The 15,018-nt window shown below is 28.6% G+C and overlaps 3 protein-coding genes and 1 long non-coding RNA gene across 15 annotated transcripts in view; 2 read left to right on the plus strand and 2 right to left on the minus strand.

Annotated features, from left to right (window-relative positions):
* LOC132907144 (kinesin-like protein unc-104) overlaps window positions 1-3,729 on the plus strand; it is a 35,463-nt gene extending 31,734 nt beyond the window's left edge. For all 12 annotated transcript variants that reach the window (XM_060959921.1, XM_060959920.1, XM_060959924.1 and 9 more), the window contains one exon: window positions 160-3,729. In XM_060959921.1, coding sequence (XP_060815904.1) covers window positions 160-259 — 100 coding nt within the window. In that variant the 3' untranslated portion in view covers window positions 260-3,729. The remainder of the gene's footprint in view (window positions 1-159) is intronic.
* On the minus strand, window positions 2,803-9,003 carry LOC132907151 (exportin-4-like). The gene is made up of 13 exons (XM_060959945.1): window positions 8,654-9,003; window positions 7,643-8,032; window positions 7,299-7,572; window positions 6,741-7,189; window positions 6,412-6,670; window positions 6,071-6,333; window positions 5,528-5,964; window positions 5,179-5,453; window positions 4,850-5,034; window positions 4,495-4,748; window positions 4,189-4,417; window positions 3,388-4,115; window positions 2,803-3,329 (listed from the first exon to the last, which is right to left on the minus strand). The coding sequence occupies exons 1-12, from the start codon at window positions 8,702-8,704 to the stop codon at window positions 3,834-3,836; spliced, it is 3,348 nt and encodes a 1,115-aa protein (XP_060815928.1). The 5' UTR covers window positions 8,705-9,003; the 3' UTR covers window positions 2,803-3,329; window positions 3,388-3,833.
* On the plus strand, window positions 6,323-6,700 carry LOC132907152 (uncharacterized). The gene is made up of 2 exons (XR_009658122.1): window positions 6,323-6,388; window positions 6,514-6,700. It is a non-coding gene; the product is annotated as an uncharacterized LOC132907152 (long non-coding RNA).
* A 1,255-nt stretch (window positions 9,004-10,258) lies between the features above and the next one.
* Window positions 10,259-11,694, minus strand: LOC132906718 (protein FRG1 homolog). The gene is made up of 5 exons (XM_060959146.1): window positions 11,497-11,694; window positions 11,331-11,407; window positions 10,966-11,258; window positions 10,578-10,777; window positions 10,259-10,501 (listed from the first exon to the last, which is right to left on the minus strand). The coding sequence occupies exons 1-5, from the start codon at window positions 11,553-11,555 to the stop codon at window positions 10,354-10,356; spliced, it is 777 nt and encodes a 258-aa protein (XP_060815129.1). The 5' UTR covers window positions 11,556-11,694; the 3' UTR covers window positions 10,259-10,353.
* Between the last annotated feature and the right edge of the window lie 3,324 nt (window positions 11,695-15,018).

Below are 15,018 nucleotides of genomic sequence, written 5' to 3' on the forward strand. Positions count from 1 at the left end.
TATTTAAAAAAGTCTATAATCCGATACGTTTATACGAACAAATAAAGATTTTAGGTTTTGAGAGTATTTATAAATTTGTATCACAATATATAATTCATAAAAATGTACTTATAACGTTAACAAATCTCGCTAACTAATATACTTGACAATTGTTTGCAGGTCAAAACTAGCACGTAAGGGGCCAGCTACGAATCTGAATAACGCTTCGCCTGTTGGTCTAGTCCCGCCCATAGATCAACAGTCGAACCAAAATAAGTGAGTGGCCGACACGTTGGCCGAGGTAACGAGCGTCATTGCAAAAGCCTCCGAAAAGGTGCTTTGCTGGTCGCACTCGGCCTTCGAGTCTCATGATCTCTGTAGCTTTCGATTTTCGGTAGTTTTCGATTATTAAAACGCCTCGAAAAATGCGTACTAACGATTGACTACCAGCTTCGGTAGCCGCCGATTAATATCTCGTGACATCTGATTTAACTACCCGTCAGCCCTTTTACTCCTGGCGACCGAATAGAGAAATGAAAATCGGAACGACTCTTAAATGCAAGGGCATGTTTATCTTTCGACAAGAAAAAATGGTTATACGTGTTCGAATTATTGACATTATTATTTTCAGAATCGCAAATTATCCTTCAGTGGTCTCTCCGTTCATTTTGATACACGATCAAAATGTACAATAACGTCGATGAGACATTACCACGAGCTCGCGATACCTATCTTATAATATATTCGAATTTCTCGATATTAGTCGGTCGTACGAAGCGATTCTCTTTTAAGCGTGGAACGCATACAGTGAAGAGCAACATATTTATGCCTAAATAAAACATTCCTAAGACGATCATAGAAAACGAGGCAAGAGAATACACATTGTAGGTATACTCATTAAAGAGAAGATGTGGCGCGAGAGGAAGCAAGAAAGAGAGGGAGAGAACGAGAGAGAGAGAGAGAGAGAGAAAGAGAAGTAGGGAAAAGGCGATGTAGCGAAATTATGAATTTCTGAGTGTTTATGTCTGAGAGAAAGAGAGAAAAAGAGAACGAAAGGAAGAAGAGAACAGGAATTAAGGAAAGAGAGAAATAAGAGATTCTACACCAAAAAGGGTGCGAATTATTTCGAACGCGAATTCTAAACGGTAATCGTTGAACAATTCATTGTTAGTAATTCGTTTATGTAATTCTGTTTGTCTATTATGACCGTTATCGAAATAATCCTTTTTCCTCTTGTTTCGTGTTGCTGTAGTATTAACCATTTTACACCTCGAATAACGAATACTTGAGTCACAAGTAGAATATCGAGGTCACAACAAGTTTCACTCAAATTTGTACTCTTACTGTATAGACCAGTATTCAAACATAAAGATCGAGGGAAACATTTTTCTGTCTCAACAGAGAATGTTCGTAATAACAATACGGATAATTTGCAGTATTATTTAGACGAAACGACGAGTCAGATATATTTTTATATTCAGTACAAACATTCGTTAAAACTTTTATGTCAGTGTTAGTTACTGGCATAATCCTCATTATCATTTAAGAAATATTTTTCTTCATTAATTTCAGTTATATTCCAATTTTTCTATCAATCTTACCTAACCAAGTTATCAGTGAAAAACGATTACCAACATATTTTGTTGAACGGCAGATAAAATGGAAAATTTGTAAGCGGATTATTTTCTCGGTTGTTTGTACGCGGAGGTCTACACAAAAGTGAGCCCCGCTTCTGTTACAGTTTTTGCTTACTATACTGTTGTAGAGTCTGATAGTTTTATTTTGTTAACGAGGACGTACATGTCGATGAAGAACAAGAAACCGTACTTTAATAAGTTATATACGCACTCAGCTTTTTTAACCCTTTGAAGCAAAAATTTAGGTGAAACGAACCGATAGTATTGACATTAATCGTTTTTCTTTTATATATATGAATTTTATTGCTCAGTACATATTTATATACATATTAGCTTTAATTATTTATTTTAATTTATGTTATACTTTTACAACCATATAGTAGTAATCAAGTTGCAATTACACACCCCAATTTAAGAGATAGACTGATTATTTATGACCTTTTAATTGAAATTGTAAATGTATTTAATTAATATTGTCAAGTATACAATATATATATTTCACAATTGAAAATTTGTGCGTAGTTATGAAACAGCCTCAAATACGAGAATTTAGTGGGTAATCAATTTCGATTATTTATTTATTGGCAGAAATTTGAATTAAACCGTATAATTATTATTATACAATAAAATGAACGAATTGATGGACAGAATTACCGCGATAAAATTAGTTATTTGATTACGTCGTGTTTCAGTACATCCCCAGAAATATTATATTTCATTTTTCCTAGTATAACAATAGGAGTGCAATGTTGGTTAATTCTTAAAGTTAAATGATCTTTCATCCCTCAAAATGTATGAAAAACATTGTACAATATTAAAGTTTTTTAATTATCCTTCTTTTTTATTAAAAGGTAATATTTAGTATTGTTAGATTGTTGCTTATGTCTAATAATATATCAAAGAGACTCCAAGTCCTGTTTAAAATGGGAATGGTAGAATCCATGTAACATAAATATAGAAAATAAATATAAGAAATGTAATATTCATAATATTAATTCTTGAAAGCAAGCACATTACAATGCCAAAAGTGTACTCTCTCTCTCTATTGCTATTTTCTAAGATGTTTATTGTATATCTACAGAATAACTGTATTTACAAACTTAGGATTAAAATAAAGGTTTACGACATGCGCTTTTACACATAATAATTAAAATAAAAAATAAACAATGCATAATTCAGATATTCATTCTTTTTTTTTTAACATGTAAGAAGACATCTATGAATTGTACAAGAGCATAGTACGTATACGTATGCATAATGTATTTATGAATATTACCTACGATACGTAGCATTTATATTTTAATCGTGTTATTTACGCATAATTTATTTGTTATACTATATACGACAAACAACTGTGCGTGTAAGTAAATAAAACCAAAAGAAAAGTATTGCTTCAGGGGGTTAAAGACATAATTTATTACTACGTAAAGAAGGAAAAAAAATTGAATGTTAAGCATGGAGTAGACAAATAAAAAATTAATTAATGGAAAATAGGACAAGTGAGCAGAAAAAAAAATGATACGAGCGTTGTGAATAAAAATACAGGAACGCTGTCGATAAGATTAATAATCATTGTTGTTATTAAAAGACAAAATGCGGAATTAAAGGGAGATGAGAGAAGAGAAAGGGAAGAACTAAAGGGGAGAGAATGGAAAAGCGCGTGTGCGCGAGAGAGAGTGAGAGTGAAAGAGATAGCGCGAAAGAACATGTTTGCTTTTATATATATATATATATATATAATAAAAAATATATATATTATATATATATATACCTTATATATAAAGTATATTATATAAATATATAAATAAATTTAATATTAATATAAGCATTTTGTCAAATGTCGAAGACCATCTGGAGGCATACGATAAAAAGGCTAACGATGATTTGATCTGTACCAAGTATGTAAGTTCATGTACTTACTTGTTTGTAAGGTAACTAAAAACTTTATTGCAAAAACGTTTTCGTTTTTGATCGTTTGCTATGGAAAAAGACATAGATCGATGCTGTAACTTGTATTTATTATTATTATTATAATTATTCGATTTTCGCTAGACTCACTGTAAGTGGTAACGTGTAATAAATCGGTCAATAAAAAGCTTACATGCTTAATGAATTCCTTTTGTGACATATCCTTGTGTTAAATTTGACATCAAAAGTAAAATTTGCTTTTTTGTTCCTTATATGGAGACAAAAAATCAATAAGATATTATTTAATCATTAAAAAATCAGTAAATTATCAATGAACTCATCATAAGAATTTTTAAATTTTCTTTCATCGTCATAATCAAGTTTCCAGGGAATATTCATATGTTTAGTCAACTTTTTAAAAGCGTTGTCTAATGTCTGTGCAACTTGTTCATTTGATTGAGTGGATAGATGATTTTGCACAATCTGTTTATATTCGTCTTGATAACAATATGTCAAATAAAAAACAGATATGCACACGTTCGATATAAAATATAAGTCAACTTGACGTGTTAAAATAGCAGTAATTATTAACTGAAAAAGAAACATCAATTAGAACAAAATTATATATAACTTAATTGTAATATTACTTTGAAAAATAGGTTACATTTAAGAATGGTGCCATTATTTCATTTTTTGGACGGCCTTTTTTCACATTTTCAATAATCTGTGTTACTAAAATTTCAATCATATTACAACACAACTTATTTACTTTATCACAAAATGAGAATAAACCCAATTCCATTGTTGTTAAAAGTGGTTGTAATAGTTCGGACGGTAAATCGAGCACTTTTTGAGGATTATCCTTACAAAAAGACAACATCATTTCAAAATATCTGTAAGAAATGTATTTTAATTTAATTAGAATAACTTCACAGTGGTTTTGATACAATGATAAATAATGGTAACTTACTGTGAACACAAACGTGGAAATTTAAATAAATCTGTAGTCATCATAGGCATAATTATAGATAAGTCTTGTAAAGACATTGTTTTATTGTTCAATATATTATCGGATACAATATTAATTAAAATTTTCATCAGGAACAAGATATCCTGATAATTACCTTCATCTGCAATTGAATCTATAGTCAGTCTATTAATATTACAACGTATATAATTTCGTATTGCACTTAAATATATCTCAGATACATGTGCAGCATCAGTCTAAAAGAATGAATTTATTTGACATTATAATAGAAATAAATATTATTTTTCATGACGATTGTTGTATTAAAGCAGTACGATTAGATTGAAAATTATTTTACCTTAGTTATGTAAAGAAAAATTAGATTTAATTCATCTGTACATTCAAGAAGTAATTCTAAAATTAATTGTATATCTTGATAATTATGGTACAAAGATATTAAATTTGGTAGCTCAGATAATATCGGTTGAATGTTGTGATATAGTGATATCTCTGTTGATACTTGTCTATTAGCTTGTGCTACTCCTATAATATTAGAGTATGTTTTAAATATTAATAGTAAGTATTTTATATACAGTGCGCTTAATGTTAAACTAGTAAAAATCAATTAGTAAAGCGACTAACCAATAAACATTTAAGTTTAAAGCAAAATTTAAAAAGCAAACTTACCAATAAAACGTTCTAAAATATCTGTAACTTGAATTTTAATCTCTTCTTGATGGTAACATTGTAAAAATTTTTCATTAGAGGTAATTTGTTTAAATTTGTCTATCAATGGTTGCAGAGTGTATGCCCAATATGACTGATCTACCTCATTTTCAATCCCGAATTGAACCACTGATCGCATTAATCCTCTTTTGACTACTTCTGGAAGGTCATGTTGTCCTTTTGTGGCTAAATATATGATACTTTCAAGACCTTTGGAGTCTAATATATGCATGGCACTGAAAAGCATATACATACTACATGTAAAATGATATACATAAAATATAATACTATTCTTTATTAACGCGCTTACTTTTGTGAACTACTAGTAATTGATATCAACATCTTCATAGTTCTTTGCAATATTACAGGTTCATTTTTAAAGGCATTAATATTGAACTCTATTTTTTCAAAAAGAAAATTTAGAGCCCATGTTGCAATCAGACTATCTCCTCCGAAACATTTTAAGTATATAGGAGACATTTTAGTATAATGGAATTTTAATTGTAAAAGGTATTCTGAGGACCATGTATCCAAAAACGACGTTATAGTAAAACATAATTCGGGACTTAGTATATTAACTGATAAAACAGACATTGCAGCTTTTTCGATGGCACACAGACGGAAAACGCTTGTGACTAAACGAATAACATGATCTACTGATTCTGTAGCAATGCCGATGGACGAAATATTTCCTGATGAAACGTAGAATTGTAATGTAAGACTCGGATCAACGTTTCCCTGTTTTATCTACAAAGGAATACATTATTCTTCATAAAAATATACATATATTATTATAAAGCGAAATTCTAATTTATGTCATATATGTCTTATTCTACTCATTCTATCTACACACCTGTTCAATATTATATCTTATTATTTCATCAGGTATTGTATAAAATTCAGTGATACTGTTCGAGCAAATAACACCACTCATTATAAGTACTAGCCAATGTATATCTTTATATAATCTAGCCAGAGAGTCATTTTTCATTGTATGAAGTGATTCAGTCTGTTCCACTAATTTATTGAAGATTTCTTGTAATTTAGAAGTACGATCTTCGATTAATTGTGCCAATAATGGAAGAGTATAATGTGGTATCAGTCTCCCAAAATTTCCTAAAATGAGAAATATGTTTGATATAGGAAATATGTATATGCATCTATTATGCATGTAAGGGCACATGTAAAATTTACCAATGATATATATCTGTCTTTCGAATTTTTTCATATCAGTATCTTTTACATCCAATATTTTTTTCTCAAGATCCTTATTTTCAAAATTTCTTATACCTTCAGGAGGTGATAGATGACAACGCAGGTATGTATCAAATACTTGAACAATAAGTGGTTTAAGAAACCCCTGAGAGAATAATTTTTCATTAAATATAATAGACGTCCAGGCATCAAATATAACATCTACAACTTCTTTATATAAGCATTCACTGACACATAACTACAATGAATAAAATAATTTTATTAGTAATCATACACTTATTCTTTATTTATAACTTATTGTAACTTACTGATTCTTTTTGTGCCCAATTTTTTAAAAATATGCAAGTCACTCGCGACATTTGTTCCACTAATGTTATGAATTTATCAATAGGTAAAAAATTAAACATTTTATCAAAAAATTTGAAAAGTTTCTTAAAAATATGAGCAATTGTATTTGCTTCTTCATCGATAATATTAACGCTTGTAATAAATTCTAAAAATCTTTCCACATAGATAATAAAATATCCCTCTACTATTTTTGTTTTGTTACATTCATAGTCTCTTGTTATATCTACCATTTGAACTAAACAAACTCTTGCATGATGAGCTAATTGTGGATTTTCTCGTATTTTCGAATACAATGTGAACATTAAATCTATTACAGCTGGAACTAACATTATACGTTTCCAATTTATATCCATATCCAAAGGTACACACTCAATATCTACTCGTACCAAACTACTACGCATCTCTGGTTGTGCAATGAAATTAAGGAATTAAAATAAGAGTAACAATAGGAAAGGAAATAATTTAAAAATATCTAAAGGCATAGAGACTATAAGAGCAGATTTTTGTGAAAAGGATATTTTCATAGTATTCATGAACAAATGTCCATGTAAATACACTTTCCAGAATTTGGAGTAGTGGTTTTAAAAGAGTTATGCTATCTTCCTCTACATCTTTTTTAATTAATTCTTCAATTTCCATACAACAAAACTTAAAAATTCTTTTCAAATCAATGTCTTGAAATGTCTTCTTTTCATTGAAATGTGTTTTCAAAGATAAACCTATATTTGTATACGTGAAATTGACTACATATTCTTGAGTTATTATAAAAATAAGATTGTATCCCACAAGTTTCTAAAAATGTTAGAAAACATTACAGCATACAATACTATAAAATAATGCAAATTTAATTGGTTTAACTTACTTTTGGTAAATCACTAATCATTATCAAATTTTCAATTACTTCTAATATGGCTTGTCGTGCTTGTCCAGAGTCATTTATAGTACCTTTTTTTATCAAAAGAGCAATAAGTAGTAATATAGATCCTTCAACATATGGAGGTAAATTTGGTTTATTCATAACATAATGTAATAGGTAGTCTCTTAATGAAGAAGTATGTGTTTGTGATAATAATGGCCATTCCCGTATTAATGCTATTTTTATTAAACCAACTGCCTCAAAAATAATATAATCATTTGTATTAGTCTCCAAAATTTGTCTACAAAGCTTATAAGGATATTTAAGTTTCCGAAAATTTAAGAAAACTTCTTCTGCATTATGACGTTGTTCTGTTGTAACTAAATTTGGTGCCGCCTAAAAATAAAATGGGAAATAGAATGCACCCATTAATACTTAATAAAAAAATTAATACTGAATAAAAACATTTACTTCCAAATATAATATAAATATTAGTCAAAAGATATATATTAATAAACATTGTAAATATGGAATTATATTATTAATAGTCATGAGTTTCTCAGGATATATTAAATTACATTAATTATTACATCAAAACATATATGAAAACATTTTGAATAATTTACGTAATTTGGTTAATTTCACATAATATAAAATGTATAGGTATGTATATAATATAAATGTACGCATATATACAATATACATAACTTATAAAATTTTGCAGTAAAAAAATAAATTACATTTTTAGTATAAGAACTGAAAAGAATTATTATCTAATTATGTATCCGTTTTATGATTACATTTGAAACTAAACATTAAGTACTATTTTCTTTATATTATATATTTTCTTTCGCGTTACATTAACAAAGAAATAATATTGAACTACTCTAATATTTTGTAATATATATTATAGCAATATAATTATATTGTATTATATTATATATATAATATGTACTGTAACGTATACTGTACATAAACATACTTTCGTGAAACAATTTTATTAAATGTATAACATACCAAAATTATTTGTGCAGCCTTTTCTAATTCATCCATTAATTGTTCTGCCATTTGTTTAAAAGTATTAAAGGTTTTTAAGCTAAAATAGTGCTCGTAAACAAATTTATATAATACACAATTGTTGAAGTTGCGTACTTCAACCCAGCACAATTCCCATCAACTAAACTAAACCTATATTTTTTTTTTTTTTTTATTTTATTTTGGTTATTTTACAATTTGTCCTTGCGGACATTTGGTAAAGTGTTATATCTTGTTGGTGAAGAAAAAAAAAAATATAAACAAAAAATAATGTAGCATGTGGGCGGCTACCCCCAGCGGGGTGCCAGCTTCGTTTTTTTTTTTCTAAGTTATATCTTTTATGAGGTCTATTGGGTAAACCTATATGTACCTATACTTTACGCACAAATGAATGATTTAAACCGAATTTATTGCGCATGCTTTCACTTGTAAATTTATACAATTTATTAAATTTATATTATTTTATAAATTTATTTAAATTTTATAAATTTATATATTAATATGCGGTACATATTAGGTAAAAAATTTAGATATCTCATATTTGTGAAATAAAATTTGGGGACCTGTATTTTTTCAAAAACAATGAGCAGAAATGACTTTGCTGAAATTATGAGGTTCATACGATTTAATAAGAAGAGCGAGAAAAAACAACTTTTACGAACCAATAAATTGCAATCTACAGTATGGGATCGATTTATAGAGAATTCTCGAAATTCTTATAAACCTGGTGCATTCATTACTGTTGTATAAAGAATCACGGGGAAAAAAACCATGCAATAAAACTGTCAACAAGTTCAGATTCATTGCTACAAAAAACTTGTCAAGTAAAATATACATAAAAGATACAACTTAGAAAAAACGAAGCTGGCACACCGCTGGGGGTAGCCACCCACATGCTATATTTATTTTTATTTTATTTTTTTTTTTCACCAATAAGATATAACACTTTACCAAATGTCCATAAGGACAAATTGTAAAAAAAACCAAAAAAAAAAAAAAAAAAAAAAAAAAGTAAAATATTGTAGAGGTTACAAAACTACGAAAATCTGTTCAAGATGCGGCAAATGTACATTTGATAATAAGATAATTTGTAAAAAAATGCAGCGAAATTGGCATGCATTAAGACATACCTCTATATAAATAAAAGCGTAGTTTTATTGAAGTCTATAATTGAAATTAAATAAAAGTAAATTTGGACGAAATTTTCTGAAAGTTCATCGTTTTATATACATTCAGTTATAAATTAACCATTATCTAAGTTAAATCATAAAAACTATTACTTTTTTAATCACCAATCGTTTTGACCGGATATGGTAGAAATAGGTATATAAGAAATGTCGGTAGGTGTGTTAAACATATTTCACTTGTTCCTATATAGTGCATTTCTTCAAATGATTTCTTATTACTACTACCAGTATAGAAGGAAGAATAATCTATTATAAAAAAAAAGAATACCTTTTAAATGATTGCAAATGAAGATTATGATGATTTAAGATAATGAATTTGAAAGTTAAATTATGTAATATAATAAATGTACATAGTAAATATATGTATAAAGAACGTTTTTATTTCAAGCTCATAATCAAATACTTTTTTCATATTTTTATTAAAGATTTATACATTTTAGAAGTCAGTAATTGTTTAAATACATGTTTAAATACATAATGCTATTTTGTATAAAATTATTTACAATATCGATCTGCCTTCATCTTGCTTCTTCTATCTAATAAAGCTTCATGTAAAGTTCCTTCTCGTTTTGCTTTCTCTAGTTTAGAACTATCCTCTTTACTTATTCTTAATTTTTTATCCTGGAATTTCTGGAATTTCCTCCTATAATATTGTCAATATATTGTATTCCTTATATTATATTTAAAACAACTTTTCATATAAAATCTATACTACTTACACATAATTCACTTCAACATCATGAAGAGAACCCTGTTCCTCTTTGGGAATGTCTTTATTTGGATCTTGAGCTTTTTGAGTTATACTTCTTATAGTACAAAACTCAGAAGATCCAGCGGTCCTTTTCTGACAAATAATATCATCTTCATCTGTAACTGATATGAAACAATCGTTGCTATTTAAAATAGCAAGCTTGTTATCCTAAAAAAATCATAGTTTTTTTTTATAAAATATATATAAAAATTGGTTATATTTTTTTACATTTGTAGTGTTAAATTAATGACAGTAAAATTAAATGAATAATCTCATTCCTTTATACAAACTAATAAAAATGATAATCTTAATGAAATGACGCAGTAATCAAAACTTGCAATGAATAATATATTTACCTGAAATATTGGTTCCCACTGTTCAATCATGCCTACTGCATCACTTCTTCCAATGACAACGCCTTTTTTATCAATACCTAAGTATTTTCCATAACCAGATTTCAAGGCAACTTTAGTTTCACTTATTGGAAAAGCTGTTAGAATCTCTTCTGGTAAAGGCCCTTCGCCTTCATTGTGAGGTGCACCTAAGGTAAATAGTCCATTATCTAACGCTTTCATGTAGATATGATTTCCAAATTCAATTGCTACTGTTCCTGTAACTTCTGACACTTGTGTAGCTTTCCACCAACCACCTATGAATAACATACAATACAATTACTTTGATAATCAATATGAGAAAGTACATATATATTACAATAAAATACCATGACTTATGGTATCTTTATCTTCTGAGGTTATAATATGTCCTTTCTCTTGTTTTTTCAATTTCCTCTTTTTCGTTCTGTAAGAAACAAAAGACAATAATTCATTATTTCTTAAAATATATATGCATTGAAATGAACATATTATGCATGGGAATAATTTGTATACCTTTTTTTTTCACCTTTCAAAACAAGTTTTCCAGTTCTCACTTTATCATATTCTGACATTTTCACGTTACGTATGTAAATATATAGATGAAAAGATTATCAATTATTATTAATATTTTAAATAATAAAGATTATATCAATAACATTGTCATGTTTTACACTTATTCTTATAGACTATAAGAAAAATAAACATCCACGAAGTAGTTACTTTTTACTAACTGTATTTCTTATATTTCCTAAAATTTCATTAGAGAGGAAACTGGTTCTATTAATTAATATCAGTACCGTCATGTATGCCCTCTATTAAGTTCTGTGTGAACTAATTTGCGCCAAATTCAAATTGTAAAAGATCGTAACAGAAGCAATGAACAGAGACAATTTATCTAAGTAAATATTTTATTTTAATATGATTTTGATAATATATAATCATATATAAAATATATAATCATAGAAGATAAACATAAGATAACCATATAAAGATATAATACTTAACTGTCAAAGTATTTGCCACTGATAATTCTAATTACTTTCTGATTTGCATATTTATGTAAGTTACCATAGAAAAGAACATTGTCAAGGCACAAACCGCTCGCTCTGATATATGATTAATTCTAATGGGAACAACCGTTATTGATATTGGTTAATAACAATTGTTCTTATTTGATCATAAACACATTGCATTTTTTATGTAACAACCGAAGACACAAGTAGTCCGGACGAAAGTATGAAAGAGAGAATTGTAAAGCTAACCCCGACATCCGGACATTATTCTAAAAATGTGGAAATCATAATATATTAAAGATTTTTCAATTTGTAATTGGTTTATCAAAATATAGTTATTTGTTTCGAGTTAAATTCTTTCTGTGTTCTTTCTAAACCATTCGTTAATTCCTCATTTGTTTAATTAAAAATTCCTACAGACACGAACAGAGTGCTTTAGCATTCCACAGGTAATAACCCAGCCTGAAATTCCCCAAGTTCTTGAACAGCACTAGTGCACAATTAATCGCACAACTATAACATAGCAGGTCTCGACCTTGACATGCGTTAGGGAAAATCGTCCGAAAATTGAGTCGTGACTAGTTGTGAAAAAACAGTACTGAAGACAATAAAGTTCGCATTCTTGCGAGACAAACAGAGATGAGTAGAATGTCTCTGTTTTTATCTGAGGCATTCATAGCATGTCAAACATAAGCAAAACAAAAACCTTCTTGTCTTCCATGTTGATTTTTCATAACTAATCACGACTCAATTTTCAAATCGTTTTCCCTAGGTTTCGGTATAGTTTCTTAGTTTCGATCGTGATCAATTGTGCATCATATTTATTTTCTTATTGTATTTCTATCTAAAGCATAAAACTTATATCAGAGATGAGTAAACTAATTCTGTTTATATGAATGGAATGGAAGGCATATACAGTGCTGGACAAAAGTATTGGCACAGCATGATTGTTATGATAGAAATGCTTATAACTACTAAACAAATTGATTTAAACAAAAAACTTTTTGACGTATTTATTTATTATCTATTCTAGTTTATTACATAACAAGAGCAACAATATAAATAAAATAATACGCAAAATAATAACAAAAATATATTTTTTGAACATTTTATGGGTGGACAAAACTATTGGCACAGTAGAATAATTACGCTTATAACTAATTACATAATAAACTTCTAATATTTTGTTGGCAGTCCTTTTCTTTTAAGGACTTCCTTTAATCTTCTGGGCATCGAGTGGACTAATTTTTTAGTGAATTCAGGTACAATATTGCTCCATTCCTGCAGAAGAACTTTCTTCAGTTCAGACTTGCTTGTGATATTATGTTTCCTAATTCTTTTTTCCAATTCGTTCCACACGTGCTCAATGGGATTCATATCGGGACTTTGAGGTGGTGTGTTTAATGTGTGGGCAGTATTATATATTATCCACTGACGAACAATATACGCCATATGTTTAGGATCTCGATCCTGCTGAAAATAGAAATCCCTGGGGAGGTTTAATTTTTGAGTACTTTTCAAAAGATTTTGCTTGAGTATATTTAAATATACATATTCATCCATTATCTCATCAATGAATATAAGTTCTCCTACACCCGATGATGCCATACATCCCCACACCATTAAACCACCACCCCCATGTTTCATGGTGGCTTGCAGATTCAGTTCGTCCATCTCTGTGTTGGGTTTTCGCCATACTAATATTCTGCCGTCAGATTTAAAAATATTAAACTTACTTTCATCTGAAAACATGATCTTTTCCCAAAAATCAGTATCTTTAGTAACAAACTCTTTCGCGAATTCCACTCTTTTCTTTTGGTTTATTTTACTGATGTAGGGCTTTCTTCGTGCTGCACGGGCAGAATAACCGGCATCCTTCAATACCCTACGTACAGTTTTGGTACTTACTTCTTTTTCACACTCAGCTTTTAACATCGAAGCAATTTCAGTCGAATTAGTTTTTGGATCCTTCTTTACAATATTTACGATTTTCCTTTTTTCTCGAATTGTTACCTTAGAAGGGCGACCACTCCTAATTTGATTCTCTAGATTTTCTTCACTTTTAAAGCGTTTTATGACTGAACGCACAGTAAAACGACTTCTGTTTATGATTTGTGCAATTTCGTTGTAAGATTTATTCATCTTATATAAATTTAATATTATTTTTCTTTCTTCAATTGTGGTTTCTTTCGTTTTTCTAGACATTATTACTCTTTCTTGGTTTTTTGTTGTTTAATAACTGAAGTCTCCAGTTTCACTGATCGAGTGTTATAATAAAAGACTAACGGGGGATTTCCCTTCGCTACTTCCAAATGACGATCGGAAATCGTTGAAAACGGCGACGATACATTGTTTGTTCCATGCTGTGCCAATACTTTTGTCCACCCATAAAATGTTCAAAAAATATATTTTTGTTATTATTTTGCGTATTATTTTATTTATATTGTTGCTCTTGTTATGTAATAAACTAGGATAGATAATAAATAAATACGTCAAAAAGTTTTTTGTTTAAATCAATTTGTTTAATAGTTATAAGCATTTGTATCATAACAATCTTGCTGTGCCAATACTTTTGTCCAGCACTGTATATCAAGCATAGACAAATGCTAATTATTTAGATTATGAGACACCACACTATTCTTAATTTTCACATATGTGGTTAATAATATGATTAAGCATATAAAACAAAAAAATATATCTTTCTACACAAACTTACGTATTTGAATCAGAGTTAGGATCAGTCATAATCATGGCTATATAAAATTTTTATATGAATATTTATTTTATATTATTATTATATATCTGAAAGAGCTAGAAAACAATAATATACGTATATACAGTGCTGGACAAAAGTATTGGCACAGCAAGATTGTTATGATACAAATGCTTATAACTATTAAACAAATTGATTTAAACAAAAAACTTTTTGACGTATTTATTTATTATCTATCCTAGTTTATTACATAACAAGAGCAACAATATAAATAAAATAATACGCAAAATAATAACAAAAATATATTTT

This window comes from Bombus pascuorum, chromosome 5 (genome assembly GCF_905332965.1).
Source record: "Bombus pascuorum chromosome 5, iyBomPasc1.1, whole genome shotgun sequence".
Lineage (NCBI taxonomy): Eukaryota > Metazoa > Arthropoda > Insecta > Hymenoptera > Apidae > Bombus > Bombus pascuorum.

Bases quoted from the DNA above. Each gene is read 5' to 3' on its own strand.
- LOC132907151 (XM_060959945.1), bottom strand. From the start codon at position 8,704: ATGGCAGAACAATTAATGGATGAATTAGAAAAGGCTGCACAAATAATT. The intron at 5,965-6,070 runs GTGTGTAGATAG...ATTCCTTTGTAG, and splicing joins TAAGATATAATATTGAACAG to ATAAAACAGGGAAACGTTGA. The intron at 4,418-4,494 runs GTAAGTTACCAT...CATTTCTTACAG, and splicing joins TTTCCACGTTTGTGTTCACA to ATATTTTGAAATGATGTTGT.
- LOC132906718 (XM_060959146.1), bottom strand. From the start codon at position 11,555: ATGTCAGAATATGATAAAGTGAGAACTGGAAAACTTGTTTTGAAAGGT. The intron at 11,408-11,496 runs GTATACAAATTA...TGTTTCTTACAG, and splicing joins TTGAAAGGTGAAAAAAAAAG to AACGAAAAAGAGGAAATTGA. The intron at 10,502-10,577 runs GTAAGTAGTATA...ACAATATTATAG, and splicing joins GATGTTGAAGTGAATTATGT to GAGGAAATTCCAGAAATTCC.